Raw genomic sequence first — 17,267 nt, forward strand, 5'->3', positions numbered from 1 at the left:
CAAACAAACAAACAAACAAAAAGGACCTGGTATAATGGTGGACATGTGCGTGTTTTGGTTTTCAGCCATTAAACAAACAAACAAACAAACAAACAAATAAGATAGTAAACGAAATTCTGAAAATCCCCGGTGTGAATTTTTTTGTTTTCGATTTTTTACACTTAGCCCAAAACTGTGTTTCATTTCTGTTGTTTGGCTTTTTCTTGCCCAGTATTAGATCTGACAAACGGATAATATTTCATTTCATACCCAGGAAACGCCGGGGGTGAATACGAGAGGGGAAGAAAGAGGAGGGAGGGGGAAAAAAATGGAGAAAAGAACAAGAAAAAAAAAAAAAAAAAACACGCGACGGTGTGAATAAACACAGCAAACGACAAACATAAGCCGACGGCCGCTGGGTTACGTTTCTTTTTTACGCTCAGGTCTGGGATTTTTTTTTTTCCGTCAGCTCTGGATATTAATCCGTCCACTTGTCTGTTCTCTCGCTTCTCTCGCACCTCGCTCTCACTTTATCTGGCCTGAGGGAGCTGCTTCTTATTTCTCGGGGATCTTCGAGCTCCTGTCTGCTGTGTGTTTCACGTTCGGAAGCTGCTGATGGAGAGAGATTAGGTAGGAGAAGGTCCACTTCAGACGAAATGACGAAGGGATAAATTCCTCAGCACGTTCCTCCGCTCCCACCTGAGACCCTCTGGTACTGACAGAAGATCTCTGAATTCATCGCTGTTTATTTTTTTCTGTTCATTTTCACAATGTTTGTGTCATCGTTTTTTTTTCCCCTCTTTTCATCACTTTTGTCTCTAATTTCAGAGACAAGGTCAGTGTGGAGAAAAGAGGCTTCTGTGTAGATGACTGAAAACTGAAGAGTGATGAATCTCTCTCTCTCTTGCTCTCACTCTTTTCCCCCTCTCTTTATTTCTCTCTCTTCTATCCTCATTGAGTTTTTCTCTGCCCTTCTCTCTCGCTTTGTTGTTGAGTATTCCCTTGTTCCCCATCTCTCTCTCTCTCTCTCTCTCTCTCTCTTGCTTTCTCCCTATTTGTCTTATAGTTTTTCTCCCTGTCTCTCTCTCCAACTACCTCTTGCTTTCTCTGTCTGCCACTTTGTCTATCTCTCTTATGTTCTCCCTCCATATCTCGTTCCCTTCTCTGTCTCGTGTTCTCTCTATCTCTATTTTATTCATAATCTCTTCCTCCCTCTCTCCCTCATTCTCTAGTATCTGTCTCCTCCTTCCTGCCAGCCCCCTCATCCTCTCCCTGGGCATTCCCATGTCTCTCTCTCTCTCTCTCTCTCTCTCTCTCTCTCTCTCTCTCTCTCTCTCTCTCTCTCTCTCTCTCTTTCTCCTCTGCCTCCTCTCCTTACTCAGGGAATTCCCATATTCTCTCTCTCTCTCTCTCTCTCTCTCTCTGTCTCTCTCTCTCTCTCTCTCTCTCTCTCTCTCTCTCTCTCTCACACCTGACACACACACTCTATCTATCTATCTATCTATCTATCTATCTATCTATCTATCTATCTATCTATCTATCTATCTATCTATCCATCCATCCATCTATCTATCTATCTATCTATCTATCTATCTATCTATCTATCTATCTATCTATCTATCTATCTCTCTCTCTCTCTCTCTCTCTCTCTCTCTCTCTCTCTCTCTCTCTCTCTCTCTCTCACACACACACACATCTCTTTCTTTGCTTCTCCCCTCCGCTCTAGCCGTTAGCGCCTGTGATAATGGGCTTGATTTATTCCTGTTGGTTTAGTGGACGAGTCTCCAGGCGACCGAAGCGGCTCACACGGCTAAGACGCATCTATCACACACTCGCTCTCGCACGCCGGTGGGTCAAGATGCGCGTGAGATCACAACTTTTTCTCAGCCGTGTTGTTGAGCGCATGTTCTTGGGCAGTAGATTTTGCGACACACAAGACCGGGCGTGATGAGGGAAAAGTAATGGCACCCACTGTATTGTTTAACGTTAGGACGCATTCCATCGTGTCTGCTCTTTTTGTCTGTGCAGCAGATGGACATGAGGACGATTAGAGACAGTCTGTACGTGGATAAATCTAACAGGACGACCCTTTTCTGTCTGTAACGCCAGATTTCTGACTGTGGAATTATCTAAACGTTATCTGTATTAATTGCAAAAATCCTTAATAAATTTGCTGCTCCTGTTACTTTGACTACGGCTTCCATGGCGACCGTTGTGACGCCAGCACTTCCAGAGAGTCTGCTAAAGGAGATGTGAAATAACAAAGCTATTTCTGTGATCAAATAGAGAAAATGGATATTAGAGGGCGCAGGACCGAAGAAGGGGGTGAAGGTCATCATGAAAGAGTCTCGGCTGCTTCGTTTCTCTTCACGCTTCAATCAGCCTCCTAGTAAACAACGGCAGAGGTCAATAAACGCTGTGAACACGATGCTTTATACTCATCTACTGTATTAATTTCAGCTGGTCTTTCTTTCCTTCTCTCCACGTCTGGGTTCAGACGGACGGGAGCAGAGTGTCTGTCTCTACAAGCAGAACAGCTCACAGATCACTAATGTGTTTTAGTCCTTTAAAGAAAGAGCAAACCATTTAAAGCTGATTAAAGACAGGAAAAATGTCCTCTAATGTTTCTGTACTTGTGTGATGGGATCATAGAACACTAACAGCACCACCACCACCACCACCACCACCACCAACACTAACAGCACCACCACCATCACTACCTACACCAACATCACCACCCCCACCACTATCAACAGACACCACCACCAACACCAACATCATCACCATCACCACTATCAACAGACACCACCACTAACACCGACACCACCACCAACACCACTACCGACACCACCACCACCACCACCAACATCATCACCATCACCACTATCAACAGACACCACCACCAACATCATCACCATCACCACTATCAACAGACACCACCACTAACACCGACACCAAAACCAACATCACCATCACCACCACTATCAACAGACACCACCACCAACACCAACATCACCACCATCACCACTATTAATAGACACCACCACCACCACTACTGACACCAACACCACCACCAACACTAACATCACCACCCCCACCACTATCAAGAGACACCACCACCAACACCAACATCACCACCACTATCAACAGACACCAACACCACTACCGACACCACCACCAACATCACCACCCCCACCACTATCAACAGACACCACCACTAACACCGACACCAACACCAACATCACCACCACTATCAACAGACACCACCACCAACACCACTACCAACATCGACATCACCACCACCACCACTACCAACACCAAGACCACTACCAACACTTACACCACCACCACCACCACCACTATCAACAGACACCACCACCAACACCACTACCAACACCGAAATCAACACCACCACCACAACCAACACCCCCACCACAACAAACAACACCACCAAAACCAACATCATCACCACCACCACCACCACCACTTCCAACACCACTACCAATGCCAAAACCACCACCACCACCACTACCAACACCAACACCACTCCTAACATCCCCACCACTACCAATACCACCACCACTACCATCACCACCACCACTACCATCACCGACACCACCACCAAAGTCAACATCACCACCACCACCACTTCCAACACCAACACCTCCAACATCACCACCAACACCACTACCAACTCCAACACCACTACCAACACCTACACCACCACCAACACCTCCACCACCACCGCCAGCACCAGCACCACTACCAACACCTACACCACCAACACCACTACCAACACCAACACCACCACCACCACCACTACCAACACCACCACCACTACCACAACTGACACCACCATCAACACCACTACCACTACCAACACCTACATCACCACCAACACCAACACCACCACCAACACCACTACCAACATCACCACAAACATCACCACTACCAACACCACCAACACCACCACCACTACCACCATCGAAACCACCACCACCACCAGAAACACCACTACCAACATCCTCACCACTACCGACACAGACACCAACACCACTACCACCACCGAAACCACCACCACAAACACCACTACCAACACCTGTTTCCTGTTGAACTTTCTGAATGATAGAAACCTCTTTCCTAGCCTTAAAACCTACAAGAAGCCATTCCTGAGACACATCCCAAAACATTCCTAATGTCCAATTCTGGTCGGTTTGGGAACTAAATGTCACAAAGGTTCTTCATTCAAACACATCTGAGTTCCTCAAATAGACACCATTATGTTCTGAAGCCTGCTTTTAGACCTCGGAATTAAAACATGAGCACGTACGTGAGTCCTCGGCTGTGTGTTTCCACGTGTGCCTCTCAAACGCTGATGAAAAAGTACACAGACGCACGGCAAGAATCACACAAAAGCACCACGGCTGCCCTTCTACCGTTTAAGGAGGTCCAGGTGGAACAAACCCTTAATCAGGTCACATTTCTCAGGAAAAAAACGAAGGTTTCCTGTGCACTCGGTAACGCTGCAAATATCAGGAGAAATGAAGGAGCAGGTTGGAGCCGAGCTGCGGACTGCCTGTCAGACGTGATGCAGTAAAACACGTCAGGTTTGGTCGATTGGCAAAACGTGATCTTTCATGAGCTGGATGTCATTTCATGCCCTTTGATGCCAAAAAAGCGAAAGATGATGTTAAAAACCTTAACGGCGGCAAAAGAAGAAAGTTTAACCAAAGCTTCCTAACCGTATTTATTTCTTTTATTTTCTTACCTACACAAAGTAACTTGGGGCAGTGGTGGCTCAACTGGTTAAGTCTCTGGGTTGTTGATCGGGGGGCTCAAGCCCCAGCACAGCCAAGCTGCCATTGCTGGGCCCTTGAGCAAGGCCCTCAACCCTCCCTGCTCCAGGGGCACTGTATTATAGCTGCCCCTGCACTCTGACCCCAACCTCCTTAGTTGGGGTATGTGAAGAAAAGAATTCCACTGTGCTGTAATGTATATGTGGTGATAATAAAGGCTTCTATGCCCCAGTTTTTCTTCTATCTATCTTAACCGCGGTGGAAACGATTTCTTATTCGGAAATAACGGCGCGAGAAGTAAAGTGTGATGTGAAATATCTATGGATTAAAAAAGTAAAAACTTGTTTCGTTATTGGTTTTCATTTCAGACGTTTCCATGAAGTCATATGTAATACGCAAGCCGCGTGCTGAGACGCACAGGCACCGTTTAAAACCAGATAACGGTAACGCACGGCTCGATGTTCCCCGTTACAAAGCTCTCACCTGTCCTATAGGTGGAGTTAATGAGGTTAGATTTATTGTTAACATTATTGTTTGCTTTTGCTGTAGTTAGGGGGAGAAATTGAGCTGCTTGTGCGACTGTTCCCAAACATACATGTCCACTGTTAAAAGCGCAATACAAATCAATTTGAACTGAATTGGATACAAACGCTGTAATACAGTATTAGTGGTGAAATATTTCCCATTTAAACCAGTACGGTACGACGAGTTTATTCTTTCTCACTCGCCAGGTAAAGCATGAGCTGGAGGACGCTGTTGTCTTAGATCTTCTAGCTCGTTAACAAACGCAGGCGGTCCGGGACACCGTGTTTCACTGTGACACGCAGACAAACGTTCTTCTCCCACACTCGTATTCACTAGCATTAGGTTAAAGCAGGAGCAGATAAAAACTTCTACACTTTTCTTTAATTTCTCCTGCTAATGAATGGAGTTCCTCCTCCCCTCCGCTTCCCAGTCACAGAATTCGATACAGGCTTTTGGGAGTGTTACGGCGGCTCTATAATAATGATCAGAGCTGGAGGAAGTGTTGTGCTGCTCGGGCTAAGGTGGGGGGGGGGGGTATTAAATGAAGAGCGGAACACCACAGGAACCGAGGAAGGTTTCAGATGGCAGGATTGCTTCATATCTGCTAGCTTGTAACCAGCAGAAACTGGAATCTGAGGCAGTGCTGTTTGGTCTGATATGGAAGTTGGATGCTAGAGATGAATTATTTAGCTTAGGAGGCTTTGTGTGTGTGTGTGTGTGTGTGTGTGTGTGTGTGTGTGTGTGTGTGTGTGTGTGTGTGTGTAGAGCATGTTGATGCCCCTGCTCCCACTCTCATACCTCGACTCCCTGTACTTTTAGCTTCATGTGATCCTCCCGCGTGGTCTTGCCATCTTTCCTCTTCTTCCAGCAGTAGCCGTCTTTCCTGTACTTTACTTTCTTCCTGTTGTACAGGATCATAGACCCATTTTGTGGCCTGAAAATGAAGAGGGAGGGAGAGAGAGAAAGAGTTAGAGTTATAAATAGAAGGAAAATCCACCAGATCTTTGGTACTCGAGTGATGGAGAACATTCCTTTTGCTGCCTCAGTTGATGTTGTGAAGCTGGTGGTGATGAGCACAGTCTAACACGTCGCACCAGCTGTGCTGAGATGTTGTGAATGTGTAGCTCAACTCAAGTATGATTATTCACATCATTTACCATTCTCATCATACACTTTGTGCCCTCTCATTTAGGGAGGGGTCTATTCATCCCAGAACAGGCTCCGCCCGTTTCGTCTTGTGATTTATAGGGACGATTCACAATAAAGGGACACGCTAGCACAAACGAACACTATATAAACACTACATAACAGTGTAAATTTGTCCCTTCTCAGGATGAAATGTTCCTTTTCAGTCACAACACAATGCCTCTGCCTTCCCTCATATGATGCGACATTAAAATTTGTGACCTTTCTCTGCTAAAATAAACGCTCGATCTACGAAACCCATTTTCGCGTTTTATGACATCATCGACCTCACGCGCAGTCGTTCGGGGCGGTTATGGGGAATGAACAGCGCATTTCTCTCATAAGTGTTTATCAGTGGCATAAGCAGGAATGATGGACTGTTCTCCAGACCTCTGTATTACACACATTAATGTCTCCATTGGGCCTCTTTATCTGCCACATCGATTCCCATTTGTATTGAGAGTTTATTACTAGCCCTCTCCTTCACTGTTTTATGGCATTCTTCTAAAGCCAATGCTTTTTTTCTCTCCTCTTTTTCTCTGTTTTTTGATGTGGTGACTCCGCTGCCCATCAGAGATGCTTTAACTGGAGCTGGATTGAGGAACTGGTGCAGAAGAAGGACGCCGGGTTCCACTAATGTTTTTAACAATATTTATCAAATATTACATTCAATTTATTTCAGATGATCATGATCACAGAAATGAACACATCATCGAGCGAAATTTTCATCGTGTCATCGTGTCTTTACTAGTAGGAGATTAAAAGGAGAATAATGTACACATAAAAAATATATTTATATTCATTCATTCATTCATTCATTCATCTTCTACCGCTTATCCGAACTTCTCGGGTCACGGGGAGCCTGTGTCTATCTCAGGCGTCATCGGGCATCGAGGCAGGATACACCATGGACGGAGTGCCAGCCCATCACAGGACACACACACTCTCATTCACTCACACACTCACACACTACAGACAATTTTCCAGAGATGCCAATCAACCTACCATGCATGTCTTTGGACCGGGGGAGGAAACCGGAGTACCCGGAGGAAACCCCTGAGGCACGGGGAGAACATGCAAACTCCACACACACACAAGGTGGAGACGGGAATCGAACCCCCAACCCTGGAGGTGTGAGGCAAACGTGCTAACCACTAAGCCACCACATATTCATATTTCACAAAATATATATATTTTTTTTGATGCAACAATCAAAAAACCTCCTGTAGAAACAGTTCCTGAAACATTTTGTGCCAAGCTTTTATAGAGTAAGATCTGTTTATCGCATCGCTCTCTCTTTCTCCTTCGATGTTTACTAGTCAAAGGATTTTTTTTAACTCACCTGTCACCTACTGATTTATTTATTGTCAATTCTAACAGAAAATTATTCATTCCTTCAGTCCATTAGTCATTCGTTTACTTTAATATTGATTTCTAAAGCTTTTTAAAAAACAGTTATTATTATTATTATTATTATTATTATTATTATTATTATTATTATTATTATTATTATTATTATTATTATTAAACACGTCCCTTTCTTGCTGTTTAAACAGAAGCTGTGTGATGTACTGCACGTTTGGAGGAGGGAGATTTAATACATTAACGGAGCGAGCTCTGTGCGCTCGGCTCCTTTGGCCTCGGACCTGTGGGGAAGACATTGTAATTTTTTAATTGAAGGCAGTCAGTCCCCAGAAAGGAAACAGAAATAGAAAGAGAAATCGAGCACTTTAGCTGGGGTCTTGTAAGGCGTGCCCCGAGCATATTCAGAGCGGAGAGCGAGCGAGACTTCGGCTCCTGCTCCCTCCTCCGTCTCTGTGTACGTAAGCGATCCAATTAATCTTATCGGAATTATACATATTTATACATGGAGAGTGGGATGGGAAGAAAAGAAACACAGAGCTCTTCGTTATCGGACGCGGATGACAGAGGGCTCCTTCTGTTTCTGCAAATTAATGGAGAATAATTCCGTGCTGGCAGAAGTGTGCCTTCTTAACGGGACAAACTTCTTATCTACAGAATGTCTCGTGTTTAGTTTACAATATAAATCTCGTAAATACAACTTTTAAAGTAGCTTTTAATGGCCGGGCGCGTGCTGTGATGAATTATGAATGGGTTTGCAGTGTTTCCGTAATGCATTAAGAAGATATAAAGCCTAGAATCGACACGCTTGAGAAGCAAAATACATCCAGGCACCGTATTGTAATTATGCAATTAATTCATAAGGCGACATAATCCTTAAGTAAGTACGCCTCCGGAGCTACGGTGTATCGGCTGGTCCGCTGATAGAATCCCTGCACATTATGTGATATTAAAAGCTACTAATTTAACCGCTATGGTGATGATGAACTTGTTACTTTGTGGAGAAACGGTCGATCGTTTCTTTTGTTACGAAGAGCAGGAGGAAGGTGGCTCGTAATGATTCTCCTGGGATCTTAACCGTGTTTAATAAGGTAAGGTAATAAAATTCAGAGTAGATCATCAGACGCCGACGGTGTTAAGACGTGAATATGACACGCTTACTGTACAGACTTGAGAAATATCCTGTTATATGAGCATCAGGAACATCTGAACTAAGACCGAATATCAGTCAGTATGATCCGTGTGGTTCCTTCAGCTCCACAGGAAGTGAAATGACTCCTTTCCATCACTCGTTATAAGATCTGACACGTCCACATGGTTCCGATCGGCTTTTAGTTAACGTTTAGGTTCCATAGAGCAAAATGTTTAGTAAAACTTCTTAAAACTTTTACACTTTTACACTTGATTGACTTTTACAATCACATTCACTCACTTTCACTCTAGTAATTTTCTTTTATAGGGATTTTTTGATAGATGTCTCGTAATAATCTACTCTAGTGATGCTGTAACTTATATATATAAGTTTAGGAAATGGTCAAAATAAAATATTTAAGATTTAAAGCCGTTAGAAAAAAAAGTAGAAAAGAAAGAAGAAGAAGAAATAAAGTGGAATGGATTTACGATCCCGTGGAGATAAAAATAATTCCACACTGAGCGAAACGGCTTTTTATTTGTGGAAGAATTTATGACGCTGTAAAATATCATAAATGATGTGAATAATTAGTCTTTTTTTATTTTTTATTTTTTTTAAACAGAAGCTGGAACACAGGATGAGAGCAGGAAGAAGTTACAGGGGGCGCTGATGAGCTCGACCTTTCTGACGGTGTCTCATTCTTTACTTTCACATTTTTCCACAAGGACATTTCCTACTTTTGTGTTCAAGCTTGTAAACGATTTAAGGTCTTTTAAACATTTAGATTCTTGAGGGACTGAAAATAGTCAAGATCTGAAGAAAAAAACATTTTAAGAGTTTTTAAGGGCACCATAAACATAAACCATATATTTATACAGAGAACATCGGAATTCGCGGCTCTCAAGTTTTGAAGACAGGCAAGCGTGACATCTCCTCCACCCCCCCCCCCCCCTGCCAAAAAAAAAAAATTATAATGGGAGAGTTGTTGTTTGGTAAGGATCACTGACCACGATTTAACCAAATACAAAGTATTTGTTTAATTTCCATTTATTAATTTTTGTGTGTGTGTGTGTGTGTGTGTGTGTGTGTGTGTGTGTGTGTGTGTGTGTGTGTGTGTGTGTGTGCGCGTGTGTGTGTGTGAGAGAGAGATAGATAGATAGAGAGTGAGAGAGATTATGACTGGAGGTGTTTATTGTAAGTGTTGGTTGCCTTTTTGGACCCCTTTATCATGTGTAATGTTGCTCCCATATAGAACAGTTCAGCACAAGAACAGCCATGTTTAGGGTCCTGATTGAGGACAATGTCCCGTCCAGAGACGAGGAGTTTCATGTTGAGGTTTTGTTCAAACCGACCATCGAAAATACCCTCTCTAATGAATATGTTTTTTTTCATTGGTTGTTGCGTTAAATCTTACCCAGATACAATAGTGCTATTTTCTGATTGGCTGTTGTGTAGCCTCTTTTTTTGATTGGCTGATAAGTGTCAGGCTCCACTAAGAACTCCAGGGGAGACGCGCGTGATTCCTGCCCGGTTCCATACACAAAGCGGTGCGGACTGATACGTTTTGGGTGCTGCGGCTCATTAAATATATGATAAACAGTCAAAAAGTTTTTCTGCATGAGAAATACGATATGTGGCGGGAGAGCGTGAGAAAAGACCGACATGCGTGACTGTCACTCTCAATGCGTGACACCTGACAGCCCTGTTTCTGTTTGTATAATATACACATTAGGTCCTGATAGGAATTAACCAGTACAGTGTCATGCTGTTACAGGAAAATAATCAGTATAATCAATAATTATACCACATCCAGCTGCCAACTGTATACCATTATATATTAAAGAAAGACATGTTACTTTCTGGAATAAACAACCTTTCCATCCCATTATTTCTGTTAGAACAAGCGAATTTGTGTAAACCTTTTAGAAAAGCAATCGATGCCTCCTGACCAATCAGAATGCAGAATTAGACAGCACTGTGGTGTGTGTTATTATTCCATCGCCATGGTGATTTTTAGTGAGCAGTAGTTTCTTGGGTCTTTGTGCTGATTCCGTGTGTGTGTGTGTGTGTGTGTGTGTGTGTGTGCAGCTTTCATCAAGTCTCCAGGGTGAAAAGAAGCCAAATTACAAGCAGAAACAGATCCAGTATCAAGGTCAGTCTATTTGCAACAAATAGTCCTAGAAACTATTTGGAGTAACATCGGCGCTGGTTTTTAGAGATGATTTTTCCCAAAAGGTGTCAGAAAAACGTTTTTCTTCCGGGGCCGACCGCCACGCCCCTCTGTCCAGACGACGCGTCTGCGTTTTCACCTTTTAATAAAAGTGACAAGTACAACAAATATCCTTATGTACTCTGCTTCAATGTCATCAATCTTACACATCAATCAATCACCCCATTAGTGTGAGGACAAGGGCTGGGCCGGCTTGGAACACACACACACACACACACACACACACATACACACACACACACACACACACACACAGTGTGACTTGATCTGTCCTGTCAGCAGATGGCTGATGATGGAAGACGGGAGTTCATTGTTGTCAGGGTGTTTTATCAGACTATGCTCCCTATCATATGCCTTGACAGGAAGTACTTTAAATGTAAATACCCAGTCGTCTCCAGAACAGGTTCTCACCTTGCGCGCTAACGTTATACGCCACACGTGACACGTCCCGATTCATCATTCATGAGACGTTCGATCGGTACACGACGTGTAAACCCTTTCCACAGGTAAAGGAGGTGAGCGTACGTTTGTGCCTCTGCTTGATCGAGTGAGCATGCTAGGTTAGCTTAGGTTAGCGTTTGTTATTTTATTTAGTTATTTATTTATTTTTGGCTAAGGCTTTCTGCCGTTTTGGGTTTTCTACAAACAATCAACCCGCTGTCCCTGCAGAGCTTATCGGGATGAAGGACCCCACAGAGGGTTTATAAATAAAGGCTGTGTTCTGTTGCTACCACGGCGCAAGTCGAGGTTGTGTGTGTCAGTTAGCCTGGAAGGCGGGCAGCGAGATTGTAGCGTCTTATCTCCCGAAAGCAGAGAGCGACCGTGCTGCCAGGGATCAATAAGGTGACCACAGGTGACTTTAAAACACACAACACTTTTAGCTATTCTTCCGAGCGCGTGCTAACCCGGGCACAGCTGACTCGTGAAGGCTTTGGATTCTGGAGTCGAGTAATCGCATAGGCAAGTTGCCCCGACTGGTGGATTTGAGTCTCATTTTATGGATCTGCACCCCTGAGGTCAGGCACGACGGTGGCGTCCGGAGTCACGCTGCGGGCCGTAATGGAAAGCCTGAACTTTGTGTTGTTATGTTGTGCTGTGTGTGAGTCAGAAACAGGCAGCACAAACACGACTCATGAGACGGAGTCATCGTTGCCTTCGCTACCCGGAGACGAGTCGACGTTCTCGTGTGCTTTGAATATTTTATTTTTAGGTATTAGTGTTTAGTTTGCCTTCGGGTTCCGAAACGTCCTATTTAGGAGATAAAGAAAAACAAAACTGTAATAAATAAATTGTTTACTTCTAGTCAGAAAGAAAAAAATAGTTTGCAAAGTTTAGGGAACTCAAAAGAGCGTTTATGAGTGTTGACTACAGGTACAAAAACAACTAAAGTCTGGGGTTTTTCCAGAGGTTGTGAGAGAGGATGTGTGTGAGAAAGAGAGGAGGAAGAGTTCATTCTGGTGTTCGGTTATCTCATCTGTTTTAGAAGGGCACAATGTGTGTGGGACTGATGGCCAGGTTTAATCAAGCCGTTTGAAGAAGTGGTGGTTGTGACGTGAATACATCAGAGTATCAGTGCTGAGGTCGTCTGAACACACACACACACATACATACACACATACACAGACACACACACACACACACACACACACACACACACACACACACACACACACACACACACACACATACACACATACACACAAACATACACACAGACACACACAAACATACACACAGACACACACACAAACATACACACAGACACACACACACACACACAGACACATACACACATACACAGACACACACACAAACATACACACAGACACATACACACACAAACATACACACACACATACACACAGACACACACAAACATACACACATACACACACACAAACAGACACACAGACACACACACACAAACATACACACACACACACACACACACACACATACACACACACAAACATACACACACACACACACACAAACATACACACACACACACACACACAAACATACATACACATACATACACAGAGATACACACAAACACACACAGACACACACACACACACACAGACATACACACACACACAGACACACACAGACACTCACACACACACACACACACACACACACACACACACACACACACACACACACACACACACACACACACACACAATACATAAGGTATTTCTTTCTCCCTCCTCCTCCATCTTTCACCACACCCACAGGGAGTCAAATGAATTTCTTGCAGGACTGCAGGGTATTAAAGGACGAGACGGTGGTCTTTGAAAGTGAGCAGATCTTCAGTGTTTTGTTGTATTGGATCAGGATTCTTGCTGAGATGAGATGGAGTTGCTTCCTTGTCTAATGTGTCACGCCACTGGAATGCACCGGGACATCTCCTTAAAAACCAGCTTTTTATGACAGCTTAATCATATGCAATATTTTAACAGTCCCCCCCCCCTCCAACTGTGTGTGATGAGAACAATCCCCATTTAGTCCTATTTTAAACTTGATGTTTCATCAAATCAGCTTTTTCCCCTCCACCCTGTTCAGCCTTTATGTGTCTCAGAAGCTAGACCAGTCATTGCCTGTGGCCTCTGACTCTGCCCTATTTAAAACCCTGTCTAAATACAGCACAGTATGTTCTCCCTTCTGCCTGCCTCTCCGGCTCCTCGCCTCGCCTCGGCTCAGCGTAGGCTCGGTCCATTCCCATTCTCGTCTCATCCCTGTCTCACACCTCTGTAATTTCATATCCATCATTAAAAGGCTCGGGGAGAACGAGGCTCCGCCGGAGCACCCGGCTATAAAAAGCGTTCCACCGACGAGCGCCTTGCCTTCCATTTCCATCTCTGTTGTAAATTGGCAATTTCTGGAAGCCTGACAACATTGTTCTCTCGACAAAGAGTGAGGAGAAGACAGCAGCTTATTAACCTGGTCTCAGATGCGCTCACCGTTCAGGTTAATAACCGCAAAGCGAAACATCCGGGGGCCCGGGGGAGACCAAACCGTGAGACTGGCGTTGATGGTCATGCAAGAGACAGGCAGCAAAACCCAAGAGCTGATTGCAATAAAATTAGATTAATCTTTGAAATGATACAAGGGGGCCTTGGATGTTTGTCGATTTGATCCCTCTCAGATGCTTCCTCTCTCTTTCTCTCCTCTCCTGGCAGTTTTACTCTCCTCTCTTCTTCTCTTCATTCTTCCCCCGACTCTCCTTCCACCTCTCCAAAGTTCCTCTCCTTGAACAACCTCCGGTTTCATCTCTTCTCCACTTTATAGAAGAAGCCTTTAATATCGCCACATATACATTACATCACATATACATTACATCACAATACTTTTCTTCACATACCCCAACTGGGGAGGTTGGGGTCAGAGTGCAGGGGAAGCTATGATACATCACCCCTGGAGCAGGGAGGGTTGAGGGCTTTGCTCAAGGGCCCAGCAGTGGCAGCTCGGTGGCTTTAAGAGCGCGGGCCTTGACTAGCCGATTTATCTGACTGTGCTGTTTGTCTCAGCAGTTTGTTCCTTTGTCTTTCCCGAAGGAAAAACAAAAGGGAGAGAAAAAGACGGCGTGTCTGGGTCGCACTGTCGGCACAGCCCTAGAAATTGGACTCTCGTTCATCCGTGTGGAGCCGTATAGTTGGCTGTAAACAGGAAGCTTAGGTTTTATACGTGTGTCCGTGAAACCTGAGTCATCGACGTCGAAGATTCACACTTTTATCCTGCTTCGACTTTACGAAAGTCGAGTGTTTTCTCTGCTACAGGTTTGTGTCAGCGGTTTTGCCCTCACTCCAGAGAGACAGTAAAGTGTGTGTGTGGCAGACCTGTAGCCAGCGGTGCACGTTGTGTGCCAGCGGCACTGCCCGAGGAATCCGATGGATCGGCTCTCATTCATCATTGTGCAGTGGCGTGCCTCTCCGGCCCACTGACCCGGCACACAGTGTGGCCACTGGGCCTGATATCGACCCGCTCCACATGTCTACACCATGGGAGGAGATGAAGAAGTGGACAAAAGAAAGAAAAAAGAAAGAAGCAAAGTCACGCAATGTCGACGAGCAAGACTTTCTTTTAGTAGTTGTTTGTATTTTTACTTCCACATCAAAATATCACAGTAACTGTAAATTGCTCTCTTTAGGCAGAGATCTTACAAAATCTCACTGTGCCATGATCATCAGAAGGTCCGACGGAACTCTGGGATAGTAAAAATAGACCCGGACTAATAACTACCGGACGCCATTAAATGTATCGCGGTGGTCAATATGTTAGTAAAAGTAATTGTAGTCAGAATAAAAAGACATCGTCTCTGCTGCGTCAGGGTGGAGAGGATGTGTGTGGCGACTGAGCTGGTAGTGGATCGTTTGATGAACAGCTGACGGGAATAAACAGGAGCTTTAGGATGACACATGCCTCTGAGATGGAGAGCGTCCTTAAGCAAATCCCTGACATATCCTCTTTATTCCTGCAGTAAACCTCAGGGATATATGACAGATACGAGTTCTCACGCTCCAGTTGGGGGGTGACTCGTCTATACGACACACCGCTGGCCGCTGTTTAGTCATAGCAGCGTGGAGTATCGCTCACACTTTTGTTTACCCTCATCTTCCTTTTCCTCGTGTCAAAAATGACACGACAGGCACAGAGATGTGTGGAAAGGTCTAGGTTACGTTAGCAGCGACCTGGAACTGAGAGCCACTACACAAAGCTAATATTGACCAACCCTGACTTATCGGATGAAGAGAAAAAACAGACGGCGAGGCGGGGAAGGAGAGGAGGAGACGGAGAGAGTCGCTGTCCTCTGTAACGTATGGTCCTGACATCGAGGGTCAGAAGGTCGTCGTGAAGCGTGCATGCCGATAAATACTGCATCAGCAGCGAGCCGATTCCTCCGCTTCCCATCCCATAAGCCCCTCTGCCAACGCTGCTGCCAGCAGAAATACTGAATATCAATGACCACTCCACCTTCCCTGTGGTCGCCTCTGCTTCTGATCCTTTTGACCCCCATTTCCTGCCTCCATTTCCCCGCCCAGTGGGAGCCATCTCTAGATTCGTTCATCCTCTTCCTCCTCCTCCTCCACTCTTCATGGCTCATCTTCTCAGACAGATGGCGGTGAGCCAGATTAGTGCTTCCTGACACATCCTGGGAAGGATATCTACTTTGTGGACTGGCTTGGATTAGACCGCTCGGACGTACAGATAGCGTTTCGAAGACCTACAGTGTGTCTTATACAAAGAAGAAAACCTGCCGCATGGTGCGTTGAGCTACTTTTATTTTTAGGCAGATTAAAAGTGACGTGGATGTAACGCAGACTGCTGTGGTCTGGCCAGACTACAAACATAATGTAGAGTAGAACATCTGACCAATCAGATATCAGCAGCGATGTGATGCGATACTCCGCTCACGTACTGTATACTCGAGCACAAGTGAGAACATGGAGCACTTTACACAATCAGTGTTAGTAGCAAACATGAGATGTTTATTTAGGTTCTGCCTGTAGATGATCACTCCACCATCCAGGTGGACACTGCAGGGGTTTCCACAGTGCTCACGGCACAAGGTTGTCTACCTGCTCTGATGCCAAAGCTTATAAACATCCCATTTTACCTTCACGATGGCCAACGCGCCGCAACCGGCGGGTTAAAAAACAAACATCAAGCAAAACCTTGACACAAGACGGCCTTTCGGTTGACAGCAGGACGAAAAACAATCCGTCTTTTTTGTCTCTTTATTGCTACCACTGTGTGTGTATGAGGAAACTGCGGCCCCGTAAAGCCACCGCTTTTTGTCCAGCGGTGTCAGATTTACATCCCTCGTTAAGCCAATGACACCTTCCACTCGTGGTCTCTCGTTAGTGTTGCTTCCTGGATGTTTTAGCTGGGGCAACACGCTATTAAGATCACGCTTCATTAATAAATATTGCATTATAGCGTAATATCCTCACAAGGACAGGCCGCTTCTGTCCGAACCTATTGTGGATTTTATCAAAACTTTAGAGGAATCATTTGCTTACGCTTCCTGTTATCCGTGATTCAAAGAGTC

General features: G+C 44.7%; 1 protein-coding gene across 2 annotated transcripts in view; it reads right to left on the bottom strand.

Annotated features, from left to right (window-relative positions):
• Positions 1 to 17,267, bottom strand: part of LOC113657243 (calmodulin-binding transcription activator 1-like) — a 255,734-nt gene that overhangs the window by 96,214 nt on the left and 142,253 nt on the right. For both annotated transcript variants that reach the window (XM_027168903.2, XM_027168904.2), the window contains exon 4: positions 6,099 to 6,234. In XM_027168903.2, coding sequence (XP_027024704.2) covers positions 6,099 to 6,234 — 136 coding nt within the window. The remainder of the gene's footprint in view (positions 1 to 6,098; positions 6,235 to 17,267) is intronic.

Source organism: Tachysurus fulvidraco, chromosome 2 (assembly GCF_022655615.1).
Source record: "Tachysurus fulvidraco isolate hzauxx_2018 chromosome 2, HZAU_PFXX_2.0, whole genome shotgun sequence".
Taxonomy (NCBI): domain Eukaryota; kingdom Metazoa; phylum Chordata; class Actinopteri; order Siluriformes; family Bagridae; genus Tachysurus; species Tachysurus fulvidraco.